At 39.4% G+C, this 27,987-nt stretch overlaps 2 protein-coding genes across 2 annotated transcripts; both read left to right on the top strand.

Annotated features, from left to right (window-relative positions):
- Positions 1-793: 793 nt before the first annotated feature.
- On the top strand, positions 794-11,636 carry LOC103718354 (protein DWARF 53-LIKE-like). The gene is made up of 3 exons (XM_008807140.4): positions 794-2,272; positions 8,919-9,165; positions 9,356-11,636. Exons 1-3 carry the CDS (start codon positions 1,005-1,007, stop codon positions 11,387-11,389), a joined length of 3,549 nt encoding a protein of 1,182 aa, XP_008805362.1. The 5' UTR covers positions 794-1,004; the 3' UTR covers positions 11,390-11,636.
- A 1,980-nt stretch (positions 11,637-13,616) lies between these two features.
- Positions 13,617-24,275, top strand: LOC103718347 (PHD finger protein ALFIN-LIKE 1-like). Its single transcript, XM_008807130.4, has 5 exons — positions 13,617-13,830; positions 13,924-13,956; positions 14,075-14,297; positions 23,523-23,643; positions 23,713-24,275. The coding sequence occupies exons 1-5, from the start codon at positions 13,731-13,733 to the stop codon at positions 23,962-23,964; spliced, it is 729 nt and encodes a 242-aa protein (XP_008805352.1). The 5' UTR covers positions 13,617-13,730; the 3' UTR covers positions 23,965-24,275.
- The last annotated feature ends 3,712 nt before the right edge of the window (positions 24,276-27,987 follow it).

Raw genomic sequence — 27,987 nt, 5'->3', positions numbered from 1 at the left:
GTACAAGGTCCATGCCGCCAATACAGCTTGCAGCTCCTCGAGTATTACATGGACTCCATGCAATCGCGGTTATCACGTCGTACACAAGCTATTATAATTCATGAATAGATCTTTTCATTGAAATCCAAAATTGAGAGATAAACTAGTCCTCTGATTTCTTAATTCATCTTTCCGTATTCTCTTATCACTAGTAATACCAAGATCCACACAATGTAATGCAAATAGCAAACCCAAGTTCGATCGAGAGCACTTGAAATAGAAAACCAATTGCGACTTGCTTTGCCCCTTTGACAATTAACCGATCTAGCCGCCAAATAGGTAGGCTCAAAAGCAAAACCCAACCTATCTCTTTCCATTTTTCGGATTTATTTAGAATTTTCTAGGGTATACAGCCGTGAATAATTGCCGCATCATCCATCTAAAAAGAGAGATGACTAATGTTTGTCTAAAGCATATGCAGTGTATGGCATCCAGCATGACCGTTGGAATTTTTGTAATCCATCGTCTTCTTTGAGATTGATAATATAACGGCTACCCAAGATGGTGGAAGTGACCAAACTCGGCAGTGACCACCCATTGGGTGTTGGTGCTGTGAGTGGGAGGTGGAGTGGTGGGGTGAAATATTTTTTATTTTTTTTTATTTTTCTTTGCTCCACCGTCGCGTTTGGTATTGGGTCCCACTCCTGTAACAAGTGGACGCTGCCTTTGGCATCTCCTCCCGGGAGAGCGATAGCTGGGCGCGGAATCGAAGCCCCCTCCTTCTCTCTCTACTCTACTCGCCAAATAGATATAATCAAAAGGGGACGATAGAGTCTACCACTTCCCCCGAGTTTTATATTTCGCCCGGCTTTCCTTTCCTGGCCAAGAACGAGAATTGCTTCTCCCAACCCCGTTGCTCTATTTATTATATAATAAGAGGTTGGAGATTTTTTTTTTCTCTCTTTTAATAATGCCGGTGGAGAGGTTTTTTGGTTATTTTTAATTGCTGTATATGGTATTCCGGGATGCCGACGCCGGTTAGCAGCGCGCGGCAGTGCCTGGCGGCCGAGGCCGCGGCCACCCTTGACGACGCCGTCGCCGTCGCTCGGCGCCGGGCCCACGCCCAGACCACCTCCCTCCACGTCGTCTATGCCCTCCTCTCCTCCTCCTCCTCCTCATCCTCATCCCCTGGGGGCGCCGCTTCCACTGCTGTTCCCTCCATCCTCCGAGACGCTCTATCCCGCGCCCGAAGCTCCGCGTACTCCCCCCGCTTGCAGTTTAAAGCGCTGGAGCTCTGTTTCGGGGTCGCTCTGGATAGGCTGCCGTCGTCGTCGTCGCACCACCACCAGCAGCAGGCGGCGCTGGCGGAGGAGCCGCCGGTGTCGAACTCGCTGATGGCGGCCATCAAGCGGTCGCAGGCTAACCAGCGAAGGAATCCGGAGACGTTCCACCTCTACCAGCAGCAGCAGCAGCAGCAGCAGGGGTCGTCGTCGTTTTCCGGCGTCAAGGTGGAGCTCCAGCAGCTGGTGCTCGCCATCCTCGACGACCCGGTCGTTAGCCGGGTCTTCGGGGAGGCCGGGTTCCGGAGCAGCGATATCAAGCTCGCCGTCCTCCGTCCCCCGCCGCCCGTCCTCCGATTTCCCCGCGCCGCCCGCTGCCCCCCGCTCTTCCTGTGCAACTTCTCGGCTGCGGACGACTTGGATGCGCTTACGCCACGGGGCTTCACTTTCCCCTTCTCCTCCCAGTTTTGCTCCGATGACAGCGACGGCAATTGCCGGAGGATTGGAGAGGTCCTCGCCCGGAGGAGCAGCCGGAATCCGATGCTGGTCGGCGTCACTGCTGGCGACGCCGCCCGGGATTTCGCCCGAGCCGTGGAGCGGAAGAACTGGTCCGTCCTACCTCCGGAGCTGCGCGGTTTGAGGCTCGTTAGCATCGAGAGGGAGGTGTCGGAGCTCGGGAAGAGCGGTGACGACCGGTCGTGGATCGGCGCCTGGTTGGAGGAGCTGGGTCGGCAGGCGGAGGAGCCGGGTGTGGTTTTGAGCATCGGGGATTTGAAGGGGATGGTGGAAGGGGGTGATGATGCGGGAAAACAAAGCTCTTTGGTTTTGGAGCTGACCAGGGTGCTCGAGCTTCTCCGGGGGAGGCTGTGGGTGATGGGGTGGTCGGCCACATACGAGACCTACATGAAGTTCTTGTCGCGGTATCCTCTGTTGGACAAAGACTGGGATTTGCAGCTGCTGCCGATTACCGCGGAACGACCCGGGATTGGTGGATCGCTCCCCAGGCCTCCCAGGTGGGTAGATCAGTGCCTTGGGCCCTTACACTTTGATCTCTACTTAAATCATCAATATGACTTGCCATTTGGTTTAATTTAGGTTTTTTAATTGTTTCTTCATAAAATTTTTCTTAGAAATTAAAGCTATGCTCATCATCCTTGAATTTCCTGAATATATTGATGACTGTAAGGTCTTGTTTTGCTTGTGGAAAGGTTTGTTTTTAGGCAGAGATTGGAATCCTGTTTGGAGGCCGGCCTCGTGGTATTGTGCTTCTTCATTTGGATTACTTGCGCAAAATAATGACTTGCTTTCATACTAACTGTTTATGCCCAAATTTTGTGAGCTCAAGGCCAGTTAACAACAACGACACAGCTCCTCAAATCTGCTTGTTTTTGTACCATGAGATGCAGGTAGATCAAAAGGTGTGGAAAATGCATACAGACTCATAGTTTTTAACCAGCTCGACAATCATCAGACACTAACTAATAAAGGTTGGATTAAGTGGTGATCTAGATTTGTAGAGAATCCACCTTGAACCATCAAATTGGATGGATAAACTGCTTTAACCATTTGATCGTTCTGATTCAACAAATGTTTGGGTCAGTCATTTATATTATTATATGTTGGAGGGACAACTCCCAGCCTTGGATGCCAAATCTTCCATGCACAAGAGACCTTCTTGTTGAACCCCATACCTCTCTCACTCTTGAGACATCTGTGTGGATTATGCCTACCTCAATTTCCTCCCGTCCCCTTAGCAAGGATGTTGGTCTCCACTGGACTAGAGCTATGCGAACCCTTAAATGTGGAATATGAATTGTTTTTAGACATTCTACCACTTCATGTTTGCCGGTAGGACCGGTGACTTTGATCATTGTTCATCTCCGGTTACCATCTATAGTTCTACAGGGGTGGGGAGCAAAGTATCTCTGTAGTCCTCCTGTTACCCTTTGTCACCTCTTTTGATTTAAGGTAATCAGATGAGACCACAAAAGGTAAAGGGCAAGGAAGTAGGATGAAACCAACTGTGGTTGACTTGCAATCGAAATGGCAGATAGTGATGTGGTGACCAAAACGATTTGAGCTAAGGCAATGGTTTTGAAACATTTCTTATGATTAGGTTTGGGCGTAATTTTTAACCAAAAAAAACACAAAATATCATTATTAAGATAAAGAGAGCCTAACACCTAGGTGAGCCATACATAAAACTGTATTCTAGGCTTCTAGCACTGTTCACATTTAATCATATAGCACAATTGATTTCTCAAAGAAATCACACTTAGGCATGGTAGAGAACAAACAAAGGAGAATAATGCCAAGAGGACTTGCTAACATTGGACCATCTTCGAATGACATCTCCACATCAATTATGATCTTATAAAAGGCAAAATTTCTGTTGGGACATGAAGAAGTGCAGTCCATGGTGCTTGAGGCACACTTTGATGATCCTACTTGAGTGGGGGGATGATGATGGAAAACATTACTATGGAAGATATTTTGAAAGCTTTGCAGCTTATCTCCATCACATGCTTCGGTTTTCTATAGTAGGAAAGGAGAACCATGCCAAAGGTGAATGACAAGGTTCGCCATCTTGGTATTAGGCCTTGTACTGGTATTCTATCATAGTGTCCATACGTGATACAGTATGAGTCAGTAAGGTGAACCAAATTCCGATATGGCACAAGATTGCATACCGCTTTGGTATCGGTACGGTATGGTACGTTCGTTATGGTACAGTACCGACCGTTACGGCAAACCTTGATACATGATAATAAAGAAAAGATACCACCTCCCAAATTTAATGAAAAAGAAACATGAATAGCTAAAAAATGCTGCTAGAAAATTCTTTCTTGGTCACGTGGGGAATAATTTACACCAACTTTCCATCTCGGGTTGGCATTAAGGAGAATAGCATAGTAATAAGATTTGCCAAATTTTTGAAGAATCTGTGAATTATATGTAGTTGATAACCTTGCAGAATTATTTTGCGAGTAATTAGTTCATTTGCAATCTAATTGCAGATAGAATACAAGAAATATATGGATAAATCACAAAATAGAAAACTATTTGCTGCTAGTTTCCATGTAGAAGTTGTATTTCGCGCTCATGGCTCAAGGCACTGAGGTGGCCAGTGGGTGTAGAGGTCTTTTTAATTTATTTATGTTAAAAAAATTTCCTTTTTTTTTGTAAGAGAAATCTAATACTTGGGAGTTGGGACTTCAGAGCAAGCCACGTCTCCTGTTCTTCCACCCTCCACTTTTTCCCTTTCATCCGCCCACATGCCATGACTTCCTCGTCTTCTCCTCTATCTCAACTTAGATCCATGTCTGCTGCCCCTACATGCATTAATTTCTTAGCTTATCTTCACACCTCCTCGGCAAAGCGCACATCCACTCCCTCGGCCACAGTGGCTATCTCAATCTCATCCCCTGTGATTTCCAAGTTCAGGAATAGTTTCTTTTGTTATTTTTCAGATGTTCCAAATTTCTCCTAAATTTTCTTTGGCTATGCCCAATTTTTCCAAACTCTGAATTTCTCAACCTTGTCGAATTACTCTTGAACACCAAATTTCTGACTTTGGAGAACAATTGAGAAAAATGAGAATGATGAAAAGGTTCTCATTTTCACTTTTCATTGTGCAAGAAAAGAGGGTGAAAATGAGAATGATGAAAAAGTGGTGTCAAAGAGGCATCGGAAGCCATAGGGTGGTGGGTTGTAGGATCTGTGGTTGGGGTTAGAATAGTGATAATGGGATAGGAGGTTTTGGATGAGAGGTTTATAAAATATTGTTATGCATTTAATCATTGGTTGTTTCTCCTATTAAATAAAAGGTTTCCATTTCGACAATAAAATGTGATAAGATATTAAAATTGTATAATACAAGATTAATGAATCTAGAAACTAAGCAACCGAATCTAGAAACTAAGCAACCAAATATAGTTTTTTGATCAATCATGAGTCTAGTTATATAACACTCAAACTACATGATCTGTGGTCTCATTATTCTACCCCAAGCTCTCACCTCAAATCCTGCTGTCTTGAGGCTTTCAATGGCTCTCTGTTGCCTCCACCATTTTTGTCACTTCCATTCACCCTCTTTCCATATGTCATGAAGAGATCTACTATTGTTATCAGTGGTGAACTAGGATGAACCTTGATTAAAGTTATGCTATCTAGTGGCTAGGAAGATGTTCTTCAAGGGTGATATTCTAGGATTAATGCACTTGACTATGTTATATTTGAATTTTGAACAGAAATAGTTGTGGTGCCGGATTGATTCTCTTACTTTGAAACTCAAGCCATTCAAATTTCATGTCTAGCTGCTACTTTTCTAGCATACTTTGGAGCATAGCCGGAAAATTCCTCCTCACGAGCAATATTTCTCTAGAGTTTTTCCATTATAATTTGGCATTTTGCAAACAATTGCATAATTTACGTCAGAAATTCTTTTTCAGTATGCTAAATCCAGTTTCTTCTATCCTGTGCCTTTCTTATTTTTCTAAATTGTAATCTAAGACGCATTGAGTTGATTTTGAATCATTAACTGAAAATACTCTGGTGGACTTTCGTTGGCCAAGTTGTCAACTCACTTCATGGAGCTTGAGATTATATCCCATGCTTGAACCTATTGGTTTATTAGTCAAACAGCTCTCAATCATCCATCACCAGAGATGAGTAAGTTCATTATTTCTCATATTTGTTTGCTACATGCAAGATTCAATTCATTTAGTTTTGCTTTTCTCTTTCTAAGTTGGCTACAGTCTCACCTTCTTTCTGCTTGTCCATGCCTTATCTCCATTCCATTTCTAATTTTCTAGCCAGGCATATTTTATGCCTGCAAAGTACTATTTCTGTGAGACAGGTCAGCTTTTAAAGCTTTCCTCTGAGTCTCAATGTATTAATATGTGTATGCTTTCTGTTGGATATTCTGCTGAAAAAGTTGCATTACTTGTTAATGGTTTTTAATAAGTCGATAATATTTTTCAATTATTTTATGAAGCTAAGCCCTTTTATGTGCTTACTGATAAAGCTAACCAATTTGTGCATCAGATGCTTGCCTTCTTCAATTACTAATGTTATGGCATCGAAAAGGTTCAGATAGATGATTAATACTTCTGTTTGTTCTTTGTTGGCAATTCTCTCGCCATGATATGGCCTCTATACCTTATCATCTTCATCTCAATTATTCATCTTAAGTGTTTTGTCGCTCGATATGTACTATGTTTCTTTTAAATATTCAGTCAATTCCTGTCCTTTTGAGGTCCTGTACTCGATTAGCAATTTAGGTTAGGGATTGACTCCTGGTGTAAACAGAATACTTGTCCAGATTAACTGTAGCCCTTAAGTTTACATCAGCCAATGCATCAGGCAGTCTTGGCATTTGAAATCAGAATAGGGTTATAACAAAAGCTAATGTCAGTCAGCATATTAATAAAAGAACAGGAAAAAGGCCAATAGCAAGGTGTGATTTAAGTTCAATGTTGACAATTGTTAATTCAAAGAAGCTAAATAATTAATACTTCCTTTCAAGTTCCTTCATCTAAGCCACATGTAAGTCCTCATCTTGTTGCTATGGCTACATAATTTCCTTCTCATATTCTGTACCAAGATATTCCTTCATTTGCACAAATGCTGTTTTTTGGCCAGCTTATTCGTTCATTGTTTTTGTATCTTGTTTCTCTAGAAGAAGTTGGAACTGCAGTGGGATAGTTCAAGTTAGCAGAGGAGCCACAGTTACTAGAAAGGCTGTCTGGAAAATATCATCATATATAACTTCCATTCATTCAATCATTTTCCATTTCTGGAATATACTATATTGAATTCTGCCAGAGTGTTTGTCTAGCATCTTACACCATAAATTTTTCTGATATTAATCTTCTTCCAGTAAAAGAAACATTATGCAAGATGCCAGTTCAATAACATTATGGAAAACATGGGGACATTAGCTCTCTAATTGAGAGTGGCCATCATCTAATGCAAGAACTTCCCATTTGAGCCAGACAACTTGGGCTCACATTGTTCATCGAAACTATCAGAAGTGATAACAGGTTGACTCCGCTTTGTCTGCAGCACTGAAACAGCAGACTGTAATGTTGACTGGAAAAGAGGAGATGGAGATATCGAGTCGTACTTTGCAGATTGTTTGGACTTTATTCTTGCATGGTTGGATACATTATTTTTAGCAATGCATGGATGGATACATGAAGCTGGAAATATTTGATTGTTCATATTTCTTGATCCAAGCTTATTCTTTTTCCTTAGGGGTGGGTCCTCACCAAATTTGATCATCTTACAGACTGCAGAGGCCTAATGAATTTTAAGAAAAACTGGTTGTGAATCATGATATGGATATCTCTGCATATCATTCTGAGTTGTGAGTTTCTGTGGCACCGATGAACTTGCCAAATGGATTTTACCTGACCACGTTTCACTTCATTTGGAGGGGTGGAGTATTACAAAAGACAAACAGGTTATACCAATTAAGAAGGAAAAATTATTGCTGGAACTTTAACTACTAACACTATTCTGTGGCCTTTCTTTAACAAGATGGATATAAGAACCTTTTAATGGAAGCAGCATCCTTAAGCCAATCTACTCTGGGAACAACCAATATCATATGTTGTTGATGGCAAATCTTTTTTCTGTTTCAAAATTATGTAGATTATAGTCTGGCCACTATAAAAGGGGCTCATCTTACTAAGGAATTAATTTTCTTGCTTGTAATTCACCCATTTCCTAATCTCCTCTCTTCTACTTTCTATATTTTGTTGCCTGTACTCCTTTTTCTCTTTCCCTTAAATCTGTTTTTACCTTGCCTTATGATTCACAGTACTGGTTTTGGCACGTGTACGGATACCATGCTAAAATAGTATTGGCATGGGTTTGTTCGTGGTATAGACACTTGGTACATTCCCATACAAAATATCATTTTGCTACTGGTATGGTATGCTCGGTATCAGGCAATAAGGTCCAGTACAGTAAACCATGCCTTACCTTTAGGCTTCGAATCACACAGGTGAACCTGGTTGTTTTATGTAAGAAGTCATGGGCTCTTCACATGGCTTCTCTTTACATTGATAAGTTGACAAAGAAATAATAATGATGCAGAAGTATTCTTGAAGGAAAATCTGTGTGGACAATATAATAATTATGACCAGAGCAAATACTTTCTTTGGATGTCAACATATTAGGGGTCTTATTTCTTTTCATTGGTTTGACTTATCAAACGCTGCTCTTGATTTTTTTAATGATCTACTATTTTGACGGGATCAATCTTTGAACCCCATTTCCCTTTTCATTTTTGTATTTTACATCTTCCTGTATCAAGACTTTTCGCATGTAATTCATCAAACAAAAATGTCCTTAAGCTTTTCTGACAAGTTTAAACTTTTATAACTATTTGAGATGGCATTTCCACAGGATATAGAAAAAAAGTTGCTATTGTTGATAAGCGGACTATCTAGTAGGCTGCAACTTGTAGGTTATTGCATGATGTAAAAAATGACATGGGAGTTGGTTTGTAAAGCACTAAACATGCTTATTGATTTTTTAAGTTGATAAATTTGCTTTTTCTTTCTGCTATCTTTGTACGTATGATTTTTGTTGCATCCTTTTGCACTTGGAGTTAATTCTCACCATTTTCTGCTTGTGAAATATTCCCAGCTTAATGGATTCATTTGTTCCATTTGGAGGTTTTTTCCCTACAATATATGAGTCAAAGGGTCTGCTAAGCTGCCATTACCCGTCAGCACTCCGCTGCCAGCATTGTAATGACAAATGTGAACAAGATGTTGCTGCTATTCTGAAGGGACATTCAGCTTCAGCAGAAGATCAGCAGTTAATGGATGTGCCTTCTTGGATGCAGAGAGCTAATGTTTTTAGTATGAATGATGGATTAGATGCATCAAAGGTGTGTTTGTTGAAATTTTTCATGTCTTTACCTTTTTTTTGGAGAGTTGAAGACATTATATATTTAGAATAGTTTTAAAATCTTGAATTAGAAATTTCTATTTGTTGAATCATCAGGCATATCAGATAGGTTTTTTTCGGCTTCTTTGCTCCTTTTTTGTGTAAAAATCTTTCATTTTTCTTCAGTGCAGGCTAAAGATGATAAGACATTGTTGAATGTGAAAATAATGGATTTGCAAAAGAAGTGGAATGATTATTGTCAGCGCATTCACCGGGGATGCCAGAGGTTTGAGACTGACAGTTTCCAGATGCTTCCAAACGTTGTTGGTCTTCCATGCATTTCTGATAAGGAGAGAGCCAATAACCAGAACAGCAAGAATCATGATTTAAATCGAAACCAAAAAGGTTATGAAAATCCATTTCCTGTGGTAGTGGATTTACAGAAGATTGCCCCAGCTAGCCAGAGTTTATCACTTCCTGTTATTCCTGAATCCAAAAATAGGGACTTAATATCTAAACTTCAGGTCAGACTATCAAAAAGTGAACAGCTTCAGAGAGAGGGATTCCAGTCTGACCAACGTGCACAATCAGATTCGGGCGATCATGATGATCATGCTTCACCTTCCTCTGTAACATCTGTTAGGACAGATTTGGTTTTAGGAACCCTTCATGAGCCAGCTTGCAAGGATGAACACTCCACCAATCAAAAACACACAAATCATTTGGAAGATTGCTCTGGGTGTTTGCCATCCAAGAAGGTTGATGATTTCAGCCGAAATGTTCCGGAGGTTTTCATTCAATCTCATTCTTACTCTGCTTGTCCTGATCTGCTGGCAAACAGTACATATCCACTCATGCACATTCCCTCAGTTTCAAAGGCTGGTGGTGTACCTGCCTTTGACCAACGATGTCAGGGTTCATCCAATTTGTGTCAGAAGATTGATCAAAGTAATTACAAATCATTCTGTACTAGTCTCATCAATAAAGTTGGCCGACAGGAAGAAGCCTTGAGTGCTATTAGTCAAACTATAGTACGTTGCAGAACAAGTGATGAAAGGCGGCATGGTGCAAGCCTAAAAGGAGATATCTGGCTCACTTTTCTTGGTCCTGATAAGGTTGGAAAGAAGAAGGTAGCAGTGGCTCTTGCAGAATTGATGTATGGCAGCAAGGAAAACTTGATCTGCATTGATCTAAGCTACCAAGTTGGTACTAATTGTCCAACTACCATCTGCAACCAGCAAGAGGTCAGTGGGTACGATGAGATGTTCAGAGGCAAGACAATCGTGGATCATATTGCTGGGGAGTTGGGCAAGAAGCCATGGTCCATTGTTTTCCTTGAAAATCTGGATAAAGCTGATTTGCCAGTTCAGAAGAGCTTATCCCGGGCTCATAAAACTGGCAAATTTCCTGATTCTCATGGAAGGGAATTTCGTATCAGCAACACCATTTTTGTGATAACTGCAACAAAGGCTCGAGCTAAGGCCTTTTCCCCAAGGACAGATTCTATTAAATTCTCAGAGGAAAGGATTCTTGCAGCTCAGGGATGGCAGATGAAGATTTTGATACAGCCTGTTTCAGAGGCTGCCAGCAGCAATCCAAATGTTAATGTGCTGATTGCTTCAAGGCAAAAGTCTAGGAATAAGCAAGCATCTTTATCCTCAGTTTTTGTAAGTAAACGCAAGCTGGATGTTGCTGATGACTTCAAAGAGCACCATGAATCTTTGGGGACTGCAAAACGGGCACATAAGACGTCAAACACATTCCTAGACTTGAATCTGCCTGTAGACGAGGTTGAGGCAAATGACATGGATAACAGCAGCAGCCATGAGAACAGCTCTACATCAGATAATACAGCAGCATGGGTGGAAGATTTCTTCAACTCGGTGGATGCAACTGTGAACTTTAAGCCTTACGATTTTGATGCCCTTGCTGATAATATATTAAGGGAAATCAGTAAGAGCTTCCATGACAAAATTGGCTCTGAGTGTATGCTGGAGATTGATGTGAAGGTAATGGAGCAGATACTTGCAGCCGCATGGCTATTGGAAGACAGAGGAGCTCTGAATGTTTGGTTTGAGCAAGTACTCGGCAGGAGCTTCACTGAGTTGAGGGAAAAGTACAAGCTCTCGACTCGAACCATTCTTAGACTTGTTGCTTGTGAGGATGTGTTTGTTAAGGAGCATGCACCTGGAGTCCTCCTTCCCTCAAGAATTTGTCTAAATTGACAATTTAAAGATTGCTGTAATTATATGCATAATGTAGTATCTGGCATTCCTCTGTGAAATAATTGTAGTCGTGTTAATCTCCTTATTTTTCCCTAGTTTTTTCGGTCTAGTGTTTGTAAATGTTACCTTTTCCAGTTTGCAAATCTGGTGGTTCCATTTGATGTCTTGAGTCAGCAGGACCTCGTCTTTTATTTTCTTTTGCTCTGAAATGATTATAATAGTGGCAATCCAATTATATTTTCCTAAATTTTGTAATAAGGACAGTGTTTGTAAATTGGAATTCTCTTGCTTGGTAAATTGGATTTATCTTCGTTTCTAAACCCGGGAGTACTTCTTTGCTTTCCTATTGGAAGTACAAGGGGGAAAAAGAGTAGCCGCCTTTTTAGCTGAACTTTCAATTAGAAGGTTTGGTAAAGTTAAGGATGCAACTTTCTGATGTACTGTTCTAATAACTGTGTCCACAAATGTGACTTGATACTTATTTTGTAGAAATGAGCATGGTATAACACATTGCCCCTGGTTGGCTCCCAAAAGTATTTTCTACCAGTGAGCCTTTTTTTTTCTAACTGGGTGTCAGTAAAACAGTACAGTTGGAGTATTGATGTGTTATTTTTACCCCGAGGAAGTCGATGAAAATGGTGGTTAAAAAGACCAACCAGAGATGCTGTCAATCACCTCCTAGTTTTTTTTTCCAATAATACATCAATATATTGATCTTTTTATAATATATAATTTAAAAATGAACAACCCATATGGTTATGTAAGTATCAAGTTTTCCTTACTATCCTTCACTATTACATAATTTTGACTGGTTCATATTCTTTTCAAGTTTTACTTACACTATTACTTCGGCGTTTCTTTAATTCAATCATCAAATTTTTATCTTCCATTGCAGGTTTGTATTTGGAAGTCATATGGAAACAAAAATATCCTTGCATACAATGAAGGCTCCATAGGTCTGTGCCATTCTTGTGAAAACATCATCCCTAAATAAATAGGTAAGCTAGTCCTACATGAGATCTATTTATCCACACTATTTCATTCTTGAAATCTTTGTTTTATTAATTTTTTAGTCACTAATAACTGTAAGAATTTAACTCATGGTTAATTACGAGCTTCCAGATGTTGCAACTTCATATAATACATAATTGATAGAAAAAATATAAAAAAAAGTGCTGCATAAAATTTTTTTCATACGTACCTTATATCTAAACTAATCATCTACGCAATATTTCTACTAGGAGTGGCAATCGGGTCGGGTCGGATTATAAACTGGTCGGGTTACATGCAGGTCGAGTCAGAAAATCATAAACCTGAACCCGATCTGTTTATTAAACATGTCAGAAATTACAATCTGAACCTATCATGTTTTATAAATAAGTAACCCGATCCGACCCGTTTAACCTGTTCAATAAACAAGTAATCTGTTTGCCCAACCCGACCCTACCCGTTTAACATGTTTGCCTAACCCAACCCATTTAACCTGTTTAGACTTGTTTAACCTGCCCAACCCAACCTGTTTAACCTGCCCAACAATTAAATGGATTAAATGGTTTAAACGGATCAAACATCTAAAACCCATATCCGACCTAATTAATAAACAGATTAAATGGGTCGACCTGTTTACGATCCGAACCTGTTTAAACCAAATCCAAACATGTTTATGGCGGGTCGAACATAGGTCGGATTGGCAGGTTGGGTCATATTTTGCCACCCCTAATTTTTACCAATTTGTGTACCTAAACGGAGGGCGATTACTAGGATAGCACTCAAACAACTAAAAATAATGGACTATTAATCATACGACACTCATGCAACCATCTTATTAAATACAACAATACAACATCATTGCTCGGCATTTAAGTGCAAGTGTCTTTTACGAATAAAATTGGAACACCAGACCTAGCCATTAAGTCCAAACCAAATTAGCTGGTCTCCAACACAACATTTGATATTAGTGTATGCCCTTGATTTGAAGGTTATCAAAGACCATGAGTAAGCAAAAAGCAAGTAATAAAAAGCCACAAAAGGAAAGAAATAAAATTTAATTGATAAACCCACTCCGCATTTGCAGAAGATACTCCCCTCTCTATTTAAAACGTATCTGGAGGGAGGCAGAGGGTGTTCATTTGAAAAGGAATGTGTATTTGTAAATTCCTAATGAACACGTCCCAGTTTTATCCCGGCGGTGTTAAGAAGGGGGTGTTTTCACTGTTTCTTTCCGCATATAATCTCTTGGCGACTGAAGTCGGCACTGCGCTGTCAAGAAATACCTCTTCTCGTCTTTAAAAGCCTCGGGATCGGCCTCCCAACGGTTGGATCCGGGTCGAGATCGCCTCCCATGGACGTGGTTCAGGTCTCGTCGGCCCCCCGGACTGTCGAGGAGATCTACAAAGACTACAGCGGCCGCCGTGCTGCCATCGTCCGCGCCCTCACCACTGGTCTTCTCCTTCTCCAATCCCTCTTTTGCTCGATCTTTTCGACTTTTTTTTGGTTGTTTTCTCATATTTTCTTGGGATCTGTTCTACCCTCAGATGTCGATGAGTTCTATGCGATGTGCGATCCGGGTGAGTTTTTTTTTGTTTTTTTTGGTAAAGATCGGTAGAAGTTTGAGATCAGGATTGTTTTGGTGTTGGATCTGGTTCTTGGAATCGAGGGATTTGGGTGTGGGTTGATTTGATGCAGAGAAGGAGAACTTGTGCTTGTATGGGCATCCTGGAGGGATGTGGGAGGTGACGTTGCCGGCGGAGGAGGTGCCGCCGGAGCTGCCGGAGCCGGCGCTCGGGATCAACTTCGCGAGGGACGGGATGAACCGGAAGGATTGGCTCTCGCTGGTGGCGGTGCACAGCGACTCGTGGCTCCTCTCTGTCGCCTTCTTCTTCGGAGCCCGCTTCAATGGCAACGAGAGGTAAGCCATGGGCTCCTTGATTTTGCTGTTATATTATGACTGCGGGCTGTAGGGGTTCCGTTCCTTTCTTGGTTATAGCTCCAAGATCAGTCGAATGATTTCATGCTTTTCTTTCTTTCATCTCATATCTGGGAAAAGTAAGAGTTTCTTGATTTCTTTGGATATTTGTAGAATATTTGTTATCGCATGTCAAACAGAGGAAGAAGGAAGAAAAAATGCGTAACTTTGGCTTTAAAATGAGGCCAGGGATGCAGAGGCTCTGATTGCTGGATTAGGGTTAAGCGAGTTACTTGTAATTTCTGTGTTAGATCTGATTTGAATGGGGATATGCAAATGATGATTCCTCCTTCCGGAAGTTCTCATCCAAAAATATTAATTAGAATTTAGATCTTTTCTGTTGATTTTGACTTGTTAAATACCATCATTATGTAAGGTTATCAGTTTGTAGGGAGTATGCTTTCCTTAGTGAAAATGCATGTCTAGTGATGATTGCACACAAAACTATTAACTTGTGATTGTATCTGAGGATAGGCGTAATAGTCCCTTGTTGTTTGAAATGGATGCTTTATCCATTCTTTGACAAAAAATACAATCTATAGCTTTCTTGGGAGTGTATATTGTTCCTCCAGAGATTATAAGGATTTCATGTAATGGGTATGGAGATCCTTAGTAATTTTTTGTTGATTAAGTATTACATTTTCTTGAGGTTATTCTAACTTGCTCATCCGATTAGGAAGAATAGAAATGTTCTTAACCCATTTAACTTGAATCTCTTGAAAGAAATTTAAAGAAGAGAAAAAATGGCGAAAGAAAGATTTATGTCCTCTTTTCTTTCATTGATCCTAATAAAATTGAGGTATATAACCTCTATTTATAATTGTGAAGCTCCTCCTTACACAATTTGAGTCGGATTCCTCTCATAGTTCTAATAGGATTCATTTTCGTAAAATGGACATGACTAGTAAAAATAAATCCAAAAAAATAAAATTCTACAGAAGGTAAATCTTGACTTCTACATCAACTTTGCCTTCTGTGGCTTTGCCTCATTCTTCTCGGATTAGGAGATACATCCACTTAAAGTCTTTTCCAAATTTTTTTTTCTTCAGTTTGACCAGTCCATTTTAGAGTTCAAACGATGAAAAATCAGTCCATTTCAACCTCTTAAGGGATTAGCTCTATGTTGTAGATCTCGAAATGTAACTTGATTTGAAAAAAAAAGAGCATCGTATGACCAAGTTATGATTTTCGAAAGTTTGGCATATAATTTAGGATGGATCTCGCTTGTGGATTCTGTCTAGCCCTACCTATAATGACTAAAATAGTCCATATCGAGTCCGGTGATACTTCTAGATCACTCGCGTTTCTAAATTTTCCACATTGGTGGTTCTTGTTGGGAGACATTTGGAGATGATTATATGAAGGTTTTTGACTTCTAAAGAAAGGTCTATTTTCATGGTCGCTAGATTAGAAAGGTCCACATCATTAATAACCATAATGCCATACTATGGAGTATTAAATCTTTCAGAGCATAAAGGATTTTCAAACTTTAGAGGAGTTGAAAAGGATGTCTAGGGATTCTAGGGTATAAAATTATGGCCTATAGGTAAATTTTAGTACTGGTCTTAGGTGAAAAAAAAAAGAGATCACAATAAAGAGATATAAGATGTTACAGCTGAAAGACTTCGACAATTATAATGCTATGTTCTTTCCCAAGTTAGATGGCAGATGACAGGACAGTTTTTTGGTCAATGATAATAAATTGAAGATCCAAAGGAAATTTGTAAATGAAACATGTTTTTGACAGAAAAGGATGGCATACTTTATTTTAAGACTTGTCTTTCATAAAGTATATAAAGCTCAAAGGCTGTTAGCATAATTAGTACGAGATTGAATAAGTAGGAAGTGCAAAGGATGATATGAAATAAGAGAAAGTCTAGGAACTCAATCAATTGATTTGGAGATCAGCATTAATCTGTAGAGGGTTGAAATTTGGCTGACAACTAGTTGCGAAATCTTTGATTATACCTTTGTAGTTCTCTTTGGTGTTGTGCTACCTGCCTCTCTCCAATCGATGGGCAAAACTCGATGTTGGTGGTAATATTTTTGTCAAATTCTTGATGACCATGTGAAGGCCTTCACAGATTTTCTAATGGGAAACTATTTGGTAGAGTTGTCTTGTCTTTGGTAATTTTTTCACTTTTTGTTTATAAAACATAATTTCCAAGTTTGCTGAGAAAAGGAACATGTAAGGCACTCATTTTTTCATTTTTTACAATCGAAAACAAAAGGATAGTGAACACTGAACATCACTTCTGTTTTAACTTATCAAACATACTTCTATATAAGTGTGTTAAAACATGAGATCATGGATAGGAAAATAGTATATTTGGTAAGCAATGAGATGGGAGAAGGGGAAGATGCAAGACAAATGATTAAGGCTGTCGGAGGAAGATAGGTTTCTTAGATTAGGGCACTGGACACAAAAAGAGGGAAGGAAGAAAAAAACTTTCAGAACATAAAGCAGCACAAAATGGGGCCTATTTGACCCCTTCCAAATTTCAATGCTATCTGAGAGCTGGGACCACTTACACATGAAGCTTGGTATAAGGGGAAGTAGGAGCCCATGTTGACTGAAGTTCCCTTCAAAACCATTTGATTATTTTCCTTCTACAATGTGTAATAGATCCAGGCATCTCATTTCACTGGACAGTCCTTAAACTCTCTATCACCTCTGATGCCTTCCATCCCTTCCCTGCTGAAGCTCTAACCTTAGCTTTACCATATATCTTTACACCCATAATTACTTAAATCACAGTCTGCAATTAAAATTGCATGTAATTTAGAAATAGAACTAATAGAAAGGGTGCTTTATTTGAATTATTGAGGGTGTTGTTTGCTGATATGTGATAATGCAGGGTTTTATATGCAACCCTTTCTTCAAAAAAGAAAAAAAAAAGCTAGTTTCTTGAACAAATTTGCATCTATAATGCCTTCCCACCTCCAGGTATCTCTAGTAAAATAAGGGATCATCTTAAAATAATTGAAATCTAATGGTGATGGGAGATTAAGTGGAGATTTGTGATTGTTTTTACCTTCGATTTTGCTTCTTGGGGGTATACCAAGTATTATGTTTCTTAAGGATTTTTGTTCTTTGAAGGAATGTCTCCAAATAATTGATATAAGTGGAAGGTTAGTGGCAATGAGCATTGTGTCTCTGCAGGATTTTATTTTACAAATAATTGATTTTAAACGAATATATGTTTGAGCATTTGCTTACAAGGATTATGTTCCATGTGGAAAGTGTTTGGGGATTATGCCTCTTGATCATTGTTTGCTGATTATTTCATTCTCTAAGAATTGTATTTCAAGCATTATGAAAGTCAACATCATAAAGATACTCCTATTATTGGTATTTTACATGACTTATTTGAAGTTCTTTATAGTTGGCACACAAGTTCTTATGTCACTAACCATTAGCTATACATAGGTGTTGGCTGTCAGCTGTTCATTTAGTCCCAATAATGTATGCCTGTTGCATGTTTAATAAGGTTGTAAATTGTTGAAATTACTGAAGCTTAAAATTTACAAACTATCAACACAAATAAATTTCTATTAAGCAGAACAATTCTAGCATCATGCCAAGATGTTACATAAAAGAATCACATAGCTGATGTTGCACATTTCTATTGCTTCTTTTTGGATTTATACCCTCTTTGTCTTATCAAATCATTTGTTAAGTTATAAATACTAGCATGTGGAGTTGGCAATAGGAAAGGGGTATGTATCAGTAGATATTCATTTTCTTGTTCTTATATTTTTTCTTGAATGCAATTTTAGAATAAACTAGAGTAGATGTAAAACATTGTAATGGATGGAAACACAACTTCATAAATAAAACCAAGATGGTGGAACTTAAAGTATCCTTGTGGGAAGTTAAGCATGTTGAAGTTGTTGCTAGTTGAATTCAGAAAACTTTTTAATAACCCGTGGTGATCCTTTAGGTTGCCCTTTTTTTGCATACGAATCTTGATCCTTGAGGTAAATGCTGGTTTAAGGAGATATTTCAATGCCGATTCTTGAGTTCATATGATATTTCTTCCAATGATGGTTTATGGTGACCCTTGTGCTTGTTCGATATTTTCTTACGGGGGTCTATGACTGTAATGCAGATCATCTAATATTTTTCCAATGATGGTTAATCGTAGGCGATCCTCATGGTCATCAAGTATTTTTTAATGATGGTTTGTGGCGTCCATATACTTCCCTGATATTGCTTTAGTCGTGAATTGGGACTTTTATATGATTATGATAGATGTCATTTATTGTGCTTCAGATTGCTTGGTCATACTTGGCAATGAAAGTAACAATATAGACAAGAAGTTTGAATTACTTGAATTATTGTGCTTGTTCCCATATTCTTTGGACAATGTGTTTTTCCAATGTATCTAATTCTCAAGGATTCAAGCCTTCATTTCCCATGGCATGGAACATGTAATATTGATTTGTAGTTTGGAGATTAGATGTTACAAGTAAGAAATGACTGTCAGTAGTAGTTTGAAAGACAGGTGGTGGTAATAATTTGAATATTTCATGCTTGATCAGGACGTATCTTGACTTTCTATTGTATCCTTTAGACTTTTGTGCTGGATGGTAAGGACTTGAACTACCATTTTGGAATTTTTATTCCTTTTTTCTTGGGGGAAGCGCTATTTTCAGATTACTCAATATGGAACCTTCATTTCATGCTTTAGTGCTTGCCTGATAACTAACACAATTCTCCTTTTTCTTTATTCCGTAATACGCATTATGTTCTTATCTCATGCAATGATAACTAACATAACCTTTATTGTAGAGTTTGTCCCTCTTTCGATTCTGCAACGATGCAGTACTGTTGTCTGATGTGATGAAGAGTTGACTGAGATTGCTTGGATAAAATTAGTTGTCATGATATGTTGCTATTTGGAGACCATCCATATGTGTCAAGTTGTTACCAATGGACAAGACATAAGAAAACTTAAGCGGGAAAGAATTTGACGAACGTTGTTTTGATAGAGGATTTAGCCATTGATAGACTCAATGATGAAGGATTTCTATAATCAACTATGGTGTTATAGTTTCTACTAAATTTTCACTTTTTATCCTAATGGTATTGCAATCTTGAGTCATTTTGAGGGTGTTGTTTATGGATTTGAAAGGTTTTCACCAATTGTATGTCATGTTTGTTGCTACGACGTGTTACTGCTCATTCAGTCTTGAGAAGGCTTAAACTTGGAAGAATATGAAGTTATGGCTGCATCATCATGTCAACAAAATCTTTAAAATAAATTCTGTAGGTCTTAATTGAGTTGTTAAAGGCAGAACTTGATAATTTATTGTTGACAAAGGTACTTTTAACAAGAAACAATCAATTTCAATATTTTCTCAACTATATTTGAAATTCGTTGCATAACATAATAGGTACCAATATTCTTTTCATCCCCCCTTTATTAAGGTGGGGGTTGGAAGGGGATTTGGAAAAACCTATGTTGCGGGCGACGAGATTTTTTATAGTTGATGAGTAAGAGAATGGAATTTGAAAGTGATTGGATCACCTTGTGCTATGCAGCCTATTTCATTTGGTTGGCCAAGAATAATAGACTATTTAAGAACACTGATGGTAGCCCTCTAATGATTGCTACTAGAGTTTCACTCTATGCCTCGGACTTCATTCAAGCTAGTAATTCAATGGGGTCATTGACAGCTATGGATATCTAGGATCCTATTCTTGCAGGTATTGTGCCTTATGTGGTTCATTTCACTTGGGAGCCCCCATCCCCTAGCTCCCTCAAGATAAAAATGTGAAAAATTGAGAGTAGGCTGGTGGAGCAAGTCCCGTTATTCGTGACTCTAGGTCATCTTTGGTGGCTGCAGGTGGGTACTTTGAGACAATGGTACTATTTGCTGAATTAAGAGCTGTGTGGGAGGGACACGTTTGCATCCATCTTATGGGCTGACAACATAATCTTGGAAGGGGACTCCAGAATGGTTATCTCATGAATCAATACAGGGTCAGAACACCTATGCGTTAGTCCTTCCTTGTTGGCGGATATTTGGATGCTCACGTCGAGCATCACCTCATGTGTGGCTAGACATGCCTATAGGGAGGCTAACAGCTGACTGAGTCGCTACTTATATGGCTGACCACAGTGGCATTGTACTACGGGAGGCTTCTTCAGCTTTGCCTAGACGCTTCTGGGACATTACATTGATTAATGTGAGAGGTTGTATATACTCTAGGAAAGTGGTTGAATTGATGAAAATATAGTTGCATCCTTGGTGTTAGTCAAGGTTGGAGGAAGAGGCAGAGGGGGTTGGTGGAAAGAGTATAGAATGAAGATGTGTGGAAAGGAGGAAAATGCTAGAGTAAGAGAAAAGAAATTAAGGAAAAAAGTGGCGAATTTCCTTTACTTGATTTAGGTAATAGGATTAAAGAAAATACATAGGGAAAAGTTTCAATGTTCAAAACAATATTGATGAGTTGATAATTTCTTAAGTGACACAAAGTCATCCTAGATTTTGGGGCAATGTCTGGGTTTTCGAGATAAATAGAAGGATGTTTGCCATGTATAGCAGTAATATTTGGCGATCCCAAGGCTAAGATGAATTAGTCAATTGATTACTTCAGATAGAATTTTGGAAGGGAAGCTGGTTTGAGAGGTCTGAATTTTAAGAAAGTATTGTAAGTTATGGACTTGTAGGGCCCATGTAATTTCAAGAGTGGATGTATGGAAGAAAAACTTAATATTTATTTATTTACTTAATTATTTATCTGATTTATATGAACTGGTGTATGCTATATAGTTATACAAGTAGGAAGCTGGAAGAGCTAAGAAGTATGGGGACAGACTAATACTAGATGTTATGAAATGATAAATAATAGTTTTCTTGTTGAAATTAAACAGTTATTGGATTTTCAAAGATGATTATAACTATGCAATAATTTAACATGATGGATTGTAGTTGCTCTTGAGAGAAGCATGTGGCAATAGCTGTAGTTGGGACAGACTTGTGAAAACATCTGGAATTAGAAACTAGAATGTGACGTTTGGATTATGAACTCCGGTACATAATGGTGGATTCCAGTTTGTTTCTAATTTGACTGGAACATGCCATGTTTTAGGCATGTGGTGGAGACGGATAAACTCCTGTGTGGAGCTTCACACGCTGCTCAAGAGTTCTGCTCTCAATAGTAGAAGGGATGAAATTTCTGCTGAGTTTGACAAACCGACTCAAAATTGAGTTTGATTCAGATATCTGTACCCTTATCAGTGAGGTATCATATCCTTACCATTATGATACTAGATCCCTGCTTTTTGGTGAGAAACAATGGATAGAACTTCGTTTAGATACATATTAACATGGAAAGGACATGACAGATTAGACATTCTATTGATGTTAGCAGTCAGCTGTCTGTCTGCATTTATACTTTTATTGAGCTTTGAAGCTAATTTTCTTTTTCTTGTTTTTTGGTAGAAATCTGTATGGGACATCAAAAGGATGAGTAAAATTTGAGCACATGCTCAGATGGTTGGGTAGGTTTACTAATTTTGTTATTCTGGATTGCCACATAAAAATATGATATTTTTAGAACTTGCAGAAAAGAAATTACAGGATTCTGAGGGGTAAATAAAATGAAAGAAAAGTTCACAGCTTTCCAGTAAAAGTTCTACTGATGAACTAAAACTTCGAGTGCTATGTCTCAAATAAGTTTAGCATCCATGTACTTGCTCACCTCCAGTTGAAGCTGCAGGTTTGTATCATAGTTGTGACCATGAGTGCATTTAGACATCTCACAGAATAACTGATGCCATGTACTTGACCGTTAGGATCAAATGCAAACTTGCCTTTTCTGAAAGATCAGATTGCAAGCCATGCCTACGTTCTGTCCCACAGCTAGTAGATTATTTAACTATGTTGTGCATTTTGCATGTAAAATTGCATTTCTGTTAAAAGACATATTCTCCTCTGTAATGTGATTCCAAGCATGCCTTCAAGAGTATGTCTTTGCATGTAATATGCTCCCCTATTTCAGTAATTTAATGATATTTAAGCTGCTGTGTTCACATTTGTTTGTGCAGGCGCTCTAAGTATGCCTTTCTTTCCCCCCTTTAATTATTCACATTGCCATTTTTATTAATCTATATTTGTTGCCTGCTCTCTACATAGCTCCACAAGTAAGGTGTTATTAACTACCATACTGGGATAAAATATGTTTGGATCAGAATTTTTCCCTGTTGCAGTATAAGTTTGCTTGACGGTCTGGTTACTATGTACTTTTTGTTTCTTTCTTTTCCTTGACTGCCAGCCTTGATAACGTGGCCCTCATATATTTGCTAAAAGTTTTTTCATGTTTTTCTTGATTCTTAAGATTTGTTATAAAATATTTAATTTTTAGTGGTACATGAATTTAAATATATAAAAGGGTCAGAGTTGCATTCAGGTTATCTATGCGAGATTTACATTGTAAAAAGAACCGACTTCAAAATATGTGTCTGGAGGGTTTGACTCTAATTCATTAGAATTGGTGCTAAACATGAAGCTATAGCTTGTGTATTATGTAGTTGACCTTTTATTAAGATTAATTAATATTAGTCTAACCTGGAAATAGATTATCCCTAAATAAAGAACTGGATGTCAATTCAGTAGTTTATTTTCTACAAGAATTTATGTGACTTGGAGTATGTGCAGCAGATGAAGCAGAGTCTGTTCAGAGTCTGTTCAGCCTGGTCCCAAGTTTTTATTGAAAGCTTGGCTAATCTGCAACGATCAACTGCAGTGCATACATATGGTACCTGATCTTTCAAATATTTTAGCTTCTGGTTCATATGTAATGGATTTTAGATTTATCGTGAGTGTGAAGAGATTAAAAGTGTCGGGCAGCTAGTGCTAGCTGTTCAGTGTTGCAAAATATTTGCTAATGAATGCTAAAAACATGTTGGACTAACCTTTTGAGATTATAGATGGTTGGATGTCAAAATTGCCTAAATTGTTGCTAGTCCATTATCAAGTTTATTTAGGTGCCTGCATAACATATATATTTGTAAACTAAGCATTCTAATTTGATTGTTGTTGTCATTGCTGTTATTCTCTTTAAGTTTCTGGAAGCCATCTGACCTAAGCTGCACACTAGTGCACATGGCTGCAAGAACTATGGGAGCTGATTCTGTTACTCTTCAAAACTGACAGAAAACGTCTATTCACCATGATAAATGAGCTGCCTACTGTGTTTGAAGTGGTGACTGATAGGAAGCCGACAAAAGACAAGTCTGGTGTAGATAGCGGAAGTAAATCTAGACACTCAACCAAGGTAAGATTTTTCAAAATTGATATCTATTGCTTTTATTCACTTCTCTTGATCAATTCCCTTTTTGTTCAGCGATCAAGTGATGGGCAGTCGAAAAACAATTCAAAAACAGTTGACGAGGGGTATGGTGATGAGGATGATGAACACAGTGAAACCCTCTGTGGAATTTGTGGTAGCAACTACAGTTCAAATGAGTTCTGGATTGCATGTGATGTATGTGAGAGGTGGTTCCATGGGAAGTGTGTGAAGATAACACCTGCTAAAGCGGAGAACATAAAGCAATACAAATGCCCCAGTTGCAGTTCCAAGAGAGGAAGGCAGTAACTGCTTATCTTGTCGTTCTATACTGACTTATTAAGCTGCTGAGATCAGGTTCTGATCGAAGGTAGTATGTTAGGGGGTAAGGGTTGCTTGTCATTATAATGTTATAGTGGTTATGCTGCATCATGATATAAGCTATAGCAACATAGGACCATTCTAGAAAAGGATCTCTCTTTCAATTTCGAGGTGCTTGTCTTTGGACATTAGAATAAAATGCATGGTTAAATACTGTCTTTGTATGTAAGTCAGTCCTCAAGTACTTGATTGCTTCAAAAGTCCTCGTTCTCTTAATGGATGTTGTGTTCTGTAGATATCTCGGTGAACATGATGGATGTAACAGGCATATTTGTCTCAAAGCTGCCTGGTGGTTGCATAACTGCCAAACATTTTTACTTGCTTTGGTGGTCTTCTGGACTAGAACAAATGCATTCGAGTGGACTTCTGTAGCAGGCTGTGGTGGGAAAGCACAAAGGAGATGGAGCTACGGAAAACTTAAGCAGGCATAAAGCAGTGCCATGTTGTTTTGACGTAGTGAGTAAAGCTGAAGTTTACTCGGTAAGTATCAGTCCGCCAGACCAACATAAGAAAAACAAAATTGAGAAGAGGGGTTGTGTCACAAGAAGGTCAAAATGGAAACTCGGTATCCATTTTCCCGTTGGAGCATGTGGATGTGGATTTCCACTTCAATTTGATGCAATTTATGTGATCACCAGGTGTACGCGTTTGGGTGTTGCTAGGATGCTTTGTGATATCCAAGTTCAGTGTTTTAACTGAATTTGCCAAAACAAAAGCTCGTGATGGGATTGGGTTGGGTATCTTGTTTGGCAAATGCCGTGGATAATGTTTTTAGCATGACAAAATAAATGATGTGGTATGGTTCTAGCTGAGATGTAGGTCAAAAATGATTTACAGTTTTAATTTTATGTTACAGCATTATGCTGATTTTGTGACCTAGTTTGTAACTTAGTCTATCAGAGTACACACACTGCTCAAAACAGGACTGCAGGTCTTAGATTTTCCTTGAATTTTGATGTCTTTCCACCGTGAATATTCTTTTTATCGGCCATATCTGATTTTGGGTTGGTTAAGACAGAAAAGTGTCTTACAGTTGATTTGTTAAAAAATAGTTGAATATTGCACAGCAGAGTTGGATTATCAGGTGAATTTTTCGAGACCGATCAGACCAGAGAATGGTGATGGGTGATGTTGATGATGATGACGATGAGCTTAACACTAGAAAGGTTTTGTGTGGTGTAGGAGTGGCAATGAGACAAACTCAGATTGGATTTGGATGGAACAAATTAAAACTATCATTTACAAGCTTGATTTGTACCTATCTTTGACTATGATGATGATGAAAGGATTGCACTTCCAGAAATGATGATGATGATGATTGGCAACGAACAACTTGGACTGGATCACCAAGTAAATTGGTTAGCATTTTAGTCGTTTCATAGCATGCGCGCCGCTCTCCCCTGCTCGAAGCATCCGTGGGCGTAATTGGTGGGCCGGTACAGGGGACCTGCTTGCCATTCACTGACCCCCGTACGCTACGTCTACACCAATCCCATTATTCCCAAACTGCCTGGTGGACTAGTGCTGAGAGCAAAGTGGTGCACGGGAGCACTCTTTTCTATTTTTCTTTTTTGTTTTTTAGGTAAAATTAAGGACTTTTTTTTTTTTGCAGACAGAGAAACTTAATGCTGGGCTGGAAAGAACAACCAGGTTTAAAGGTGGGTAAACCGACGTTTTTTCTGCCAGAAATCACAGTCATCAAGCTTGACCTCGACTAATCTTCACTGATTCTGGCAGCCATAATCGCAGGAACACGTGAGCAACGGAAGACTGAGCTGCTCATGCATCAAACATACTGCTAAACTACAGCCACATAGTTGCACAGATTTGTCCCCCAACAGGATTCCAATAATAAGCTTCAGAGCCAGTAATTGATATAGAAAATCGACCCAGCTAGCGTACGTAGTATACTGAAGCATTTGGAAGCTATGACTTCATACTTAGAAATGTCCTCCTGAGCTCACTATTGATCAGGTATCCTCTGGACTTCAAAATATTCAACCCATACATATCCAAGGCACAGGACGTTACCATGATTAGTATATCATCTGAGCTTGAGTGACTGGAGTCCCACATGAGACATAAATGCATAGCTGATCTATCCCTGCCCGTGCCTGGCCTAAGCTTGACTGACTGTATAAGAAAAGAGATCAATAGCCCTCCTGCTGGAAAAACATATAGCGAGCTGCGCCCAAAGCAGAAATGCAATATCATTATACTCATCAAAGAGATAAAAAACCAAGAAGGACATCAGATCATAGCTTATGTTGGTATTGAAAACTGTTGCCCCAGCAGTAGCTCATTTCCAAAGTCTTGGAACCTGCTGATGCATATGTTGAAAGCAGATCATAGAAACAACCATATACTAACTACTCAATTAGTTCAGCTACCAAACCAGCAGCATAAAAGATAAGCAATCCGCCTACAAAATAGGGCCAAACTTTCAAGACTGTCATCAGCTAGATTAAAATCACCATCACCTGGTTGCCATATAGAAGCCAAAAGCTGAACTCTAAGATAGGAAAGCAGAAACAAGACAGCAGATGTTACAATGGCACAGAAATAATAGCCTGCAAGAAACATAATGGATATTGTTGAGGCCGAAAAGTGACCATATTTCTCCTCAGAGATATTGTCCATATTGGGGCTCCGGCCTGTGCGTTTAGTGCCATGGAGGGATTTCTTTCCGGCCCATGCGTCCAGCGTCACAGGGGCATACCTGCATGGTTTTGCCCCCAAAATGCGCTTCTGAAGAGAATGAGGTCACCCCCCATTTAAGGCACAGCCCCCTTCATCACTCAAGCAGTATGGGACTGAGTTCTCCCCCCCCCCCCCCCCCCCCCGACATAACACTCAACAAGCAGCCCATCATCATTTCCTTTGCATGAATATTGTCCCTCTGCAGTCAGCCAACAACATACATACCTGGAAAGCCCCCCCCCCCCCCCCCCCCCCCCGACATAACACTCAACAAGCAGCCCATCATCATTTCCTTTGCATGAATATTGTCCCTCTGCAGTCAGCCAACAACATACATACCTGGAAAACATGGATCAAAGATATTCCCCTGTGACCATACCACATCGCCCATGAGGGCATAATAGGCTATGCAGTCGGCTGCTTGGTTGGCCTCTTGCAAGACATAAGATATGGAGCACGACTCCTTGGTTTTCTTCTGCTGCAGGATATCCTTTAATACGGGCAACTGGCAATACCTACGAGGATTAGAATTAGAAATCCATTTTATTATCGTTGCAGGGTCACCTTCTAGCCAAATGTGCTGCGCCTGCAGCTCATCCGCTGCGGCTTGAAACCCTAGCTAAGCGATTGTCAATTCAGCATAGCGAATAGAGAAGGGCAGCAATTTCTTGCCACCAGCTCTAATCACCTTACCATAATGATCTCGAATTACAAATCCTGCAGCTGCCTTATCCGTAGTCACCGATGCATCAAGGTCAACCTTTATCACTCTTAAAGGAGGGGGCAGCCACGACAAAACCGCTATAGTTTCAAAGTGGTTTAATAGATGCTGCCGATCACTGCCCAAGTATCTTAATGGAGTGCTTAAAGATAATTGACACCTAGCATCAAAGAAGGATGCAGGAAGTGATAAGGCCTTTCTGACTATCTGATATTAGGCAGTTGTTGCACTAAATACTCGTTCATTACGAGCATTCCACAGCAGCCATGGTATATATGTAATCACAATTCTATATCCCTCCTCTACGTTCGCTTTTGACATGAAGTCTGTAAGGACCAGCAAAGAAATGGGATGAGAATCTATTCAGCATATGTATCTGATCAGCTGCTGCCAGCACGCTTCAGCAGAAGAACAAGCAATGGCGACATGGTGGCAATCCTCCTCGACCAACTGGCATAGGTTACAAAATTGTTCGGCCAGAGGAATAATTCCTCTTCTAGTCAACATTGCTTTACATGGAAGCTTATTCC

Source organism: Phoenix dactylifera, chromosome 3 (genome assembly GCF_009389715.1).
Source record: "Phoenix dactylifera cultivar Barhee BC4 chromosome 3, palm_55x_up_171113_PBpolish2nd_filt_p, whole genome shotgun sequence".
In the NCBI taxonomy this organism is placed as follows: domain Eukaryota; kingdom Viridiplantae; phylum Streptophyta; class Magnoliopsida; order Arecales; family Arecaceae; genus Phoenix; species Phoenix dactylifera.
This window is presented reverse-complemented; position numbering and strand designations above follow the sequence as displayed.